Source organism: Carassius carassius, chromosome 28 (genome assembly GCF_963082965.1).
Source record: "Carassius carassius chromosome 28, fCarCar2.1, whole genome shotgun sequence".
Lineage (NCBI taxonomy): Eukaryota > Metazoa > Chordata > Actinopteri > Cypriniformes > Cyprinidae > Carassius > Carassius carassius.
Window position 1 is genome coordinate 20,630,793 of NC_081782.1, and position 12,016 is coordinate 20,642,808.

At 35.2% G+C, this 12,016-nt stretch overlaps 1 protein-coding gene across 1 annotated transcript in view; it reads right to left on the minus strand.

Annotated features, from left to right (window-relative positions):
- The window catches only part of LOC132108177 (1,4-alpha-glucan-branching enzyme-like), a 187,314-nt gene that overhangs the window by 46,118 nt on the left and 129,180 nt on the right, over positions 1–12,016 (minus strand). Inside the window, exon 12 of the mRNA XM_059514781.1 lies at positions 10,688–10,859. Coding sequence (XP_059370764.1) covers positions 10,688–10,859 — 172 coding nt within the window. The remainder of the gene's footprint in view (positions 1–10,687; positions 10,860–12,016) is intronic.

Sequence of the window (12,016 nt, forward strand, 5' to 3'; positions counted from 1 at the left end):
TTATTCTTTATTTTTATTTCAGTTGTAGCAATTCTGGTACTTAAACGTATTAAGTTGTACTAAACTAATTAAGTTCAGTGCCAAGGCAGCATTTTGTATTAAGTTAAAGTTTTATAAGCTTAAATTTTCATTTAATTTAAATATTTTATTAAAACATTTAAATTAGGCCTATTAAAAGTTATCAATAACATCAACCCTGACTGGAAAAAAATTAAAAAATAAAATAAAATCTCCAATGTCTAAACGTGTAGTAAGAGTGCTGATGATCACAAATGTTGTCTAATCCCGGGATACAGCCGTGTCTCAAAATCGGAAAATATGGAAATGGGAAAATCACCAGGGAATTAGAACAATAACAATCACAGCAGGTGAAATATCCTCCCAGTTTCCCCAAAGAAACAGAAACACAATGACGGCAGTCTGCAAACTTCAACAAACTTCACAAAGCAGAAAGTCAACTTCATCTGAAGAATCCGATCTGTTTGCTGCATGGCTTTACCGGAGGATTTGGATTCGTTTCTCTCATGGATGTAAATCTGGAGTTTATTCAGTTCAACAGGAATCATACAGCAGATGTGTAGAGAGGTGTACTTCACATCCTTCATTATAAAGCCAGATGTTCCTTCTCTGTTAATGATGGCTACATTTCACAAAAACTGTCAAGAACACGTCCACATCATATTTTATCAACAATTCTAAATAATTTATTATTTTAAATGACATTTAGCTTTTTGGTGTTGTCACATATGACAATTAAGCACATTTAAATCCCCTTCCCAACTGTCAGTACACTGTAAAAAATGACTGTGAATTTAACGGTAAAAGACTGTAAAAATGCTATAGGAAAAACCTGTTAAATGGTTAGCAGTAAATTCCTCTACTATATACAGTGAGAAACTGTATTGGACATTCATTTTATGGTAGTATACCGTTTTTAGAAGTTTTTAGAAAAAGACCATATAATTTACAGTGAATATATAATATAATATTACAGTATAATATATATAGTATAATATTACAGTTTTTTTTTACTATATCTCTTCTTAACAGTTTTGAATATTAGGGTTGTGTGTTACACCGAATGTTGTTAAATGAAGGTTAATTGTTTCATGTGTGTTACCATGATGGTGTTTAGCATTTGTGTGAATGACACTGTGCACATTTTGTTATTATTTAAAAGCTGCTTGTGATGGACTTTGGTTCACCATGTGACTTTCAGTACTTCAATAGGTTGGTATATTAACATTATGGGCCCTATTTTAACGATCTAAACGCAAAGTGTAAAGCGCACGGTGCAGGTGCACTCAGGGTGTGTCCAAATCCACTTTTGCTATTTTAACGACTGAAAAACAGTTGAGCGGGCACATGGCCCGGGCACATGGTATAAATGGGTTGTCCTTATTCTCTTAATGAGTAATGGGTGTTTTTTGGGCGTAACATCAATAAACACGAATTTGCTATTTGCACGGCGGAATTTGACAAGCGCAAAGACAGAACGCATTTCCGAGATGAAACGGAGCAGCTTATTAAAATTCTTATGCATTGCAATCCTTTAATTTGTAATATTTGGCATGTTTGTGTGCTGCTGTGCGTCCCTGTGTTTAATAAGCAGCGTGTACACTCTTTAAATAACAAAGAAAAAAGATTGTGCCAGACTTTAGACCAGGTTTGAGTTGGTCTATGGCGCATCTATTTTCAGCTCCTTAAATTATTATTTTTTTTTAGATTAGTTTAGTTTATTTGAGCTGTTCAGAATCATGGTTGTTACAGAAGTCATAAACTTACACAGTAATGGAAGCTCAAAAGGAGTAGGCTGAAGCAAGGAAGCTTATATGCGCCTACCCCTATGTACAATACTCTCAGTACCCATGGATTTCACATTTGTATTCCCAATTGTAACTCAATAAATAACACTGCATTTAACAATATATATTACATTGATAAGGTTACCATAAAATGTGCCAAATTCAAGTATATCATTTTCATACCCAGGCACACATCACCATGAGCGTGCACCTGTTTATGAGTTACATTTCCAACCATACTATCAGTAATATGGACGTTACAAATTGCAGCATTTGAAATGGTTAGAGCTTGTAGCTACATTCTACATCCAATGTATATTGTCACAAGCGTATAGGGATAACTGTACAAACTGTGTTTGAGTTACAGGATACATCTATTGTACAAGCAGCATGACTACATCTGCATTAATAAGTATCTTCCATAAGGCATTATGTCCTGAAGGATAACATTATACAGAATCCTGTATACTACTAGAAAATTTACACCAACTGTTAGCAAAAAACAATTATAACTGGCACAACTGACATGACCATACATTGTACCAGCTATGTATTTTTCTTGTATAATAGTAATTAGAGTTTGTGTTTTTGTATTAATGAGAATGTTGGAGACAAATGAGCTTGAAAATCTCATAAAAAATTCTATATGGGCTTAAAAATACATATTTAAAAAGTATCATAATATTAATATGCTGCATAATATAATATAATATAATATAATATAATATAATATAATATAATATAATATAATATAATATAATATAATATAATATAATATAATATAATATAATATAATATAATATAATATAATATAATATAATATAAAAGTTCTATATAGGCTTCAAAATTTAAAAAAATAGTATTTTTTAAATCATTTTCTTACTTTGTTCCAAAAGAGCACGTATTAAATTGTAACTTTTTTTAACAATTGGGACTTCAAATCTCACAATGTAGATTCAATTTGGGGTAAGGTTAAATTTGTTTAATATTATTAAATATTATTGTAAATGAAAAAAAAATCAATTTGAATATATTTTAAAACGTAATGTATTCCTGTGATGGCACTACTGAATTCTTTGCATCATTACATCTTTTCTTATTATATATATCGATGCTAAAAACTGTTTTGCCTGCTAGATTTTTTATTCTTTTTACAGTATAACGTTTAAAAAATTGTTAAATATAAATATTTTATATATGTCTTTAATTTTGATCAAATTAATGCACCCTTGCTGAACACATTTTATTAAAAAAAAAAATATAATAATAATAAAAAAAACACGACTTGCTCATTTCCTGTTAGCTATCTGGCATAGATACAGCCTTACAGTAAAAAAAAACTAATCTTGAGCCATTTAGACACGACAGTGGAATATGAAACCACCATCATTAGCTCATTTAAAGGTGGTCAGACATGAACAACGTCCCTTCAAAGCGTCTGATTTTGAAGCACCTTGAAGCTGCAAAGCCGTGGGAGCCTGAGAGCTGTATTGTGGAGCAGGCCTCACACTGGCAGCTGAGATTCCCAAATGACACACACAGAGAAATTCAATGCCAGGGAAAAGAGTGTGTAATACAGTTAGAAGTGAAGCAGAAGGTGTACTCAAAGCTTAGCGTTTGCTTCATCATGGTGAAGCGCTTCAAAGTCAGCGTTTGATTAAAAGCTGGATAAAGAGCTGAAAAAGCACCCCATGTTGCAAAGTTATACAGCCGTTAAATTCAGAGCTGATTTAAAATTAACAGACAGGGAACTACATAACTATACTAAATTCAGCTACAGCAAATATAATTATGAACATAAGTCTATGGAGGTTCGATTACATGAATTGAGCCTAGCTGCTTACAAGTTCAAATCTTGCAACATTTTACAGTGGAAATCCATCTGTATTCACAGGGTTGTTTTCAGTATTTTTGTGTATTTGAACCATTTCCAACAATGACTGTATGATTTTGAGATCCATCTTTTCACACTGAGGACAAATGAGGGACTCATATGCAATTATTACAGAAGGTGCAAACGCTCTCTGATTCTCTAGAAGGAAATAACATGCATTAAGAGCCTTTTGAACTTTTGAATCTTTATTCTGATCAAAAGTCTTCACCCCCGACTCTTAATGCATGGTTTTCCTTCTGGAGCATTAGTGAGCGTTTGAACCTTCTGTGATAGTTGTATATGAGTCAGTACAAAAATAAAAATATAATAATAATAATAATAATAACCTGCATTTAGTTTGATCCCTCTTATTTTGGTAAAATAATTAACATTTTGCAAATTCTGCAGGGTTTATGTAAAGTTAACTGACCTTAACTGTATCTGTAGACATTATATTTCATCATTATCTTTGCAAAATACTGCCTTTCATGTGTTTTTATTGACTGATACAGGAAACAACATTAATCTTTTTTTCCGACTCGGGTGTGATGTCATTTCCAACTCCAACATCCAACTTTCAATGTAAATGGAATCCAAAATAAAAGATGTTGGTTCATCCAAGTTAAAATGGATTAAAACTGAGAAAATAATATTGAAAACCCAGTCCTAGCTGACATGTTTACAATGTGAATGAAATATACACTGACAAAGTCAATATGCGCCATTAGAGAATTGGCCAATTTGGTCATTGATTTTGGTCATCCAAAACGATTTTATGCATTTTCAGTAGCCAAAATTTCATAATGACTAATTACTAAGCACTTCGTATTCAGGTTTAGATTGTTTGGATTTAAGCACAGAACAGAGGGTCATAACTTTAGAATATTTTAGTGAGCCTGTCAACTCCTTATGTAGAGCCAACTTCTTCCTTTTCAAATGAAAACAGTCTTTCAGGACTTTCAATGTAAAACACTATTGATAGTCGAGAGCTGCCCTTGAAACAAGGTTGTCTGGAAAACGCGAGCAGTCATTAGCATACGCAAACACTGAGCTAGATGAGATGATCCTTTTAAAATGTGATTCAGGATTAATCCCGATGACCTATATCTGAACCACATACGACCCCGTTTTCAGAGACCAATCAGTTTAGTTGATCCTCCCCTTCATCTTACACACACACACAACAAACATTTAGAGCTGAAAGCAAGTTCACCCTTTACGTTAAATAAACATATAAAGAAAATGCATTTGCTTGGGTCTTTATCATGAAAAATATCAAAACAGACCAACAGCCATTTGTTTAGAAAATGACTTCATGACTACTGCAAGCTCCCAGTCAATTATGCTCATTTCCTCTATCTCACACTCAATTTTTCAGGTTTGAGCACTCCTTGACTTTCTCTTTTATTTATTCTCCTCTGTTCCAGCTCGGTCTTAACAGAGCTTATATATTAATTATCTGACAAACCTAGATCTATATATTTTCAATTTACTGGGTTAAGTGCATTCAAAGACTGCAAAATAAAAATAAACAAAATAAAATAGAATTAAATGTATATAGTATTGTAGTATAGTATTGCACATTAAAGGGTTAGTTCACCCAAAAATCAAAATTGTGACATTAATAACTTACCCTCATGTTGTTCCAAACCTGTAAGACCTCGGTTCATCTTCGGAACACAGTTTAAGATATTTTAGATTTAGTCCCAGAGCTATTAGTCCCTCCATTGAAACTGTGTGTACGGTATACTGTCCATGTCCAGAAAGGTAATAAAAACATCATAAAAGTAGTCCATGTGACATCAGAGGGTCAGTTAGAATTTTTTGAAGCATCGAAAATACATTTGGGTCCAAAAATAGCAAAAACTACGACTTTATTCAGCATTGTCTTCTCTTCCGTGTCTGTTGTGAAAGATTTCAAAACAAAGCAGTTTGTGATATCCGGTTCTTCTTGAACTAGTTCACCAAATCGAACTGAATCATTTGAAACGGTTCGCATCTCCAATACGCATTAATCCACAAATGACTTAAGCTGTTAACTTTTTTTAATGTGGCTGACACTCCCTGAGTTAAAACAAACCAATATCCCAGAGTAATTAATTTACTCAAACAGTACACTGACTGAACTGCTGTGAAGAGAGAACTGAAGATGAACACCGAGCCGAGCCAGATAAAGAACCAGTTGCGTCAAGGAGCAGTTGCATCGGTTTTTGGATCAACAGTAGTTCTTTCTGACAGTTTGATTCAATAAACCGGTTAAAGAAAACGGTTCACCGGTTATTTTGCGCTCGACGTAATGGCGTCATTGGCGATGATTGCCCTTGATTCAAGCCTTAGGTTTACCCGCGCTCATAACATTAGCACAGAATCAGTTCAGAATCAATCACCAGAAGAATCAGTTCGGTTCAGACGCTCTGTGTGTCGGCCTGCTTCACCCTGAATCACTCATGCACAGTATCATCAGCTCCTCGGTTCTCGAATCGGACGTGTCTGACAGAAACGGTCCTTGACGCGAGAACGAGTCAATCTTTCAATCGTTATCTGGCTCGGCTCTGTGTTCATCTTCAGTTCTCTCTTCACAGCAGTTCAGTCAGTGTACTGTTTGAGTAAATGAATTACTCCGGGATATTGGTTTGTTTGAACTCAGAGGGAGTGTCAGCCACATTAAAAAAAGTTAACAGCTTAAGTCATTTGTGGATTAATGCGTATTGGAGACGCAAACCATTTCAAATGATTCAGTTCGATTTGGTGAACTGGTTCAAGAAGATCCGGTTGCATCGAATGATTCGTTCGCGAACCTGATATCACAAACTGCAGTGAACGTGCTCACAACAGACCCGAAAGAGAAGACAATGCTGAATAAAGTCATAGTTTTTGCTATTTTTGGACCAAAATATATTTTTCGATGCTTCAAAGAATTTTAACTGACCCTCTGATGTCACATGGACTACTTTGATGATGTTTTTCTTACCTTTCTGGACATGAACCGTAGACCGTACACACAGTTTCAATGGAGGGACTGAGAGCTCTCGGACTAAATCTAAAATATCTTAAACTGTGTTTCGAAGATAAACGGAGGTCTTATGGGTTTGGAACAACATGAGGGTAAGTTAATAGGCTAGATGGCACCGGTGCTTATGGCATGCTGTCTCTCTGTCCTTCCCTGTTTGTTTTTTATGGTTGTTTTATTAACAACATTGTTTATACATGACGCTACCTCCGCACTGATTTATGACCGTCATACACTTTTTAATATTCGAAGCTCATATGAGATATATTTTGAAGATGGAAGAGGTGAGTTGCGGCTCCCAATCACTAAGCCACCGCTGATTATTCCTACCTGGCTGAAACGCGAGGCCTGGCCTCCTCTGGAAAAGAAATGGCGCTGTCGTGGAAAGCGGGGAGGAAAGTTGGTGAAACTAAAAGTGTACCTAGTCTCTCTTCCGAGAACGCCTTGCCCAGCGGATGTGCTGCTGTGGGGATGGAGTGGCGACCGGGTGCTGTGTCGGCGCTCGGAGAGAGCGATGCCGCGGAGGGTGCAGCCCGTCGGACTGGCGGAGCCCGTGATGACCCATCCGTGGCGGGCCCTGCGTCCCTACTGGAGGGGAGCTAATCTGCAGAATCTTCGCTCTGTACCACTTGGCCTGCAGCAGTCTTACGGTATCTCGGTGGACGATGCGGGACCAGAAATCAGGTTGGCGTTGATAAACGTCCGTTCTTCGAGAAACAAGACTTTTATTTTAAACGAGTTCATTAGAGCTCGAAACTTAGATTTTTTATTTATTACTGAAACGTGGTTGAATGCCGGCGATATGTCTGTTTTTGGAGAAGTGGTACCTAGCAATTTTGCAGTTCTTAATACTCCCGAGAAACGGGAAGGGGAGGCGGTGTGGCCTCTATTTTTAAGGATACTTTTATTTGTAATAGGCTCAATACTGAGCGCTTCTCAAGTTTTGAACTCCAAGTATTTGAAATGCAACTGTTAACTCCTGTGCTTTGTGCTATTGTTTACCGACCACCTGGACTTAATAAGAACTTTATTTCAGAGCTGTCTGTGTTTTTAGCGGATATTATTGTGAAATATGAAAAATATATATACTGGGTGACTTCAACATTCTTTGTTAATTTGATTGTTCAACAATCTTAATGTTAATTTAGCCAAATTCTGCATCAGTTGTGACTGATCAAAACCACAGTTTGAATACAGCCAGTCATAGCTCTGTGTTTCTGAAGGTGATCCAGAAGTTTTGCTCCATCCTTGAAAGTCAAGCGTACATTCATCTCACTCTCCACCTGCTGATTTAATGATGAAACCACTGAGCCGTTTCATTGCTGCCTCGCAAGTGTGTATAATGTCGAGTCTCTGCCTCACAGCGCTCATCTTCTTTCTGCATTGCAAACATGGCCGTCCTCTCTTTGTGGCCTTTTAGTTTGCAAGCATCTTCTGCCACTAGAGAATAAATAGATGGGCTTCGTCGAGTTGTGGGTAGCTCAGATTGATTTGCTTGCACAAACAATTTGTTCTTGCTTTGCACTGGCTAAATGACTTCACAGCCATTGATCCATTGACGTGACACGTCGTCCTGTATTTACCTTTTTTTTTTTCTTGCTTTGGCTTGTTGATTACCTTCATTTTATAAAGAGCATGAATAGGCCACTTTGAGCAAATTTTAGATATTTCTTTAAGTGAGACATTAAACAAAAATTCAGATTTGATGATACATTTTAACCATTTAATTATGTTTAAATTCTTTTGTAAAACGTTTTTATGTCATTTATCTCAGGAATAAACATGTCAGAAATGTGGATAACGCATAGTACTTCATCCCTGTTGTACTAAAAGTTTAATTGGAAGGGATATTTCAAGTCCAGATATATTTTAATGATCCTGGTTCCCCATAATGAATTTTGTCCTCTATAGAGGGCATTCGCTTTTACATGTCACTGTTTTATATCCTGGATTGTACTACAGTAAAAATAATAATAATAATAATAAATAAATGAATAAATAAATAAATAAAACAAAATAAAATAGCCATGTGTTTAACATCTATTTGGCATAAAAATATTACAAAATATCTAAATAAATAAAATAATAAAAATAAATACAATAATTGCCATGTTTTTTAGATCTCTTTGACAAAAAAAGAACTAAACAAATAAATGAAATAAAGTGTTATTTTGTCTTTTTTTTAGATCTTAATGACATAGAATCATAAAAAAATATAAGCAAATAAACAAAATAAATAAAAAATAAAAAGATAAAAAATGTCATGTTTTTGACATCTCTCAGTGTGATGGCTACATGAACAAAGTATGTTTTCTTTTGAGCAAACGTTCCCAATGTCTCTTTACATTCCTTCTAGCCTTTGCTTTTCAGAGGCTTAACCGACTGAAAAAAAAATCAAATAAAAATGGGCACAGCACCACTAGGACAGTAATTTCAGTCAGCAGACAAAAGCTTTTTACAGATATACTACAAGTGAAGAGTCGAAAGTGTCTGCGTCAGGCAGTCCACATCTGTAGCTGTCATTACTGTTAGTGGTATTGGCAAAACAAGAACAGCAGTAAACAATAACAGCACTCCTGTGTGCATCATGGATGAGTCAGCCCATATGCTCACAAACACAAGCTAATCTGTGGGGTTTGGGTCGTGTGTGTGATGTGAATATAGCCTTGGCTAGGGAAAAGACAGTCTCTTTTAAACAGAACTGGTGAGTTCATTTATGTAATGTGACAGTACAGCGTCAGCACCTGGTCAGCAGGTGGGGCTAGTACACTGTTTAGGCTGATTATTGACCAAGCTGACGGTCAACCACTTATAGGAACAATGACCACTTCTTTAATATCACAAAGAGCTGAACCGAACTGATGATGTGTCGATTAATTACACAATTATTAATGATAGACAAAAGTGATTGGACTTTGAAAAGATGGAATTAAATACCAGACTGGAGCAATATCTGAACATGAGCTTGCTAAAACAATACCTAAAAAAGGCTAATCCAGATTAGCCTATTCAGCCTAAGCAACATCAACGCACAATGTAATGTGTATATAATACAAAGTACTATGTAAGCAAAATGTAGGTTTCAGAATTGAAGGCATGTGTGACAAAAAAATAAAAAATAATAATATATATATATATATATATTATATATAACTAAACACAAAAGAACACACACACACACAAAAATACAACAAATAAAAAAAAGTAAAGCACAAAAAAATAAACGAATCAAAGCTAAACACAAACATGAAACAAAACAAAAAAAATTAAATAAAATAAAAAACAATCAGCACAAAAAGTAAATAAATAAATATAAGAAAACAAGCTGGAAAAAATGGCAGTAACAGGTCTGTATATTTAAAAAAAAACTAGGACTTAGCAAGGTTGGGAACAAATAACTTAAAAATAACTATTTGAGTTATTATATCAAATGATGCTGTAATATTGTAATTACAGGGTAAAATCAAGAAGGTCAATACCTTGGGACAGGTCAGGGGGAATACAGACATTTGCTGTTCAAAACTAGCTACTTTCAATGGTACTTTTATGGTAGGCAACTGTTTGTCTAACAGATCCAATACAGTACTTGTAACAACGAAAAACTGGATACGCCTCTGGTGCTAAAGAAAAGTAATGGCACATTGAATTCAAGGAATAAAACAAAACAAAAAACTACAAAAACAAACTAAAATAAAACACAAAGTAAAATGAAACAAAACAAACAACAAATACAAAGCAAAAAAAAAAAAAGACAACAATAAAGACAAAAGGTCAAAGTATTGGCCAATGTTTCAACTAAATTACATTTGTTTTTATGCAAGGAACCTTTTGTAATGTTTTTTTTTTTTGGTGTAGTGTAATTCTTGGTTCTTTTGTTATCACAATTTTTTTTCTTTTTTCTTTTTTTTAATACATTGTTGCAAAGATAATCCACTAACAATCTACATGTCCAAATATGGACCTTTTTTCTTGTTCTTTTTCATGAATGCAAAGACTCACCCATGAAGTTTAGGTAGCCCTCTCCTCCCAGGCCGTGGGTAAGCAGTCGGATCATCTTGTGGAGCTGGATGCCCCGATCAATAACAGAGTTCATGGGAATCAAATCGCTCATGTTGGTGTACATTTCCTTGTCCATCAGCCAGAAGGCCAGTGTTTTATCTCCCACCAGGGCCTGACAGAATGGCAGATCCACAACATGAGCACACATTTCACATTAGGTGAAATATTTGCTGGTTGATAGATAGCTTTTGATTGGTTGCACTTGTAAATGGGGAAAAACAGGGGGACAGCTACTGTTTGTCTGGTTCTACACAAAAACAGGACACTAAAAAACAAGTCTAAATACTGGCTTAATTTCAACTGCATGCTACCATTAAAGGTGTAATTGTAGAGTAAATCGATTGGCTCATAAACCAAAGCATGAGCAATAGTGATAGTGATGTTTGCCTTAACAAACAGATTCCAATAATAATTTGACCTTTTTGTCACACTTTTATGGACTGATATTATGAAAAACAGGACAGAAATGAAGTAGTAAAGTTAGACGACGTAGATTAGTAAATTGTAAATTAGTCAAACTGTATTTGAATAAAAAAAAATTCAATTTGTAATAAATGGAATAAAAAATGGATAGATAGATATACAGATAGATAGATAGATAGATTTCCTGAATATATACTACTAATAATTGAACCTCCTACATAACCACTGCAACTTAGTATGTTGCAACCAGTAAGCCAAGTTCCCAATGTCCATTGATATTTTAAAGGGGTCATATGATGCGATTTAAATTTTTCCTTTCTCTTTGGAGTGTCACAAGCTCTTGGTGCATGAAGAAGATCTGTAAAGTTGGTGTCTACGTCACTATATGGAAATATTTGCGTAATGCCGTCCGAATGTTCACACAAAGAAAGAAGGTGTGGTTTCAGTAACACAGTAGTGTTAAAGCAGTCATTTCAAGGAGATGCTGTGTGTATCTAGGCGAAAGCAAAAGCACTTTATTTGGCCTTCAGAAAGTAGATGCATTTAGGAATCTTTAAGATTACTTACAAAAGAACAGCAACGCATTTTAAGGACAACCGATTTGTGAGCCTAGGAAAGGAGGTAATTCTGATGCTTCTGAATCAGCTACTGTAAGTATGTTTTGTTATTAGTTTAAGTATTTGCTATTGAATGTTCAAATGAGGAGTTTTGTGCGTCGTGTGTGTGTGTGCACTGAGAGAGAGAGAGAGAGAGAGAGAGAGTCACATCACACAGTGGAGTCCGCTGTCTTAACCGTTTGTGGCTTGTGTACTGCAAACACGTACCAGCTTCATCACTGTGTCTGTC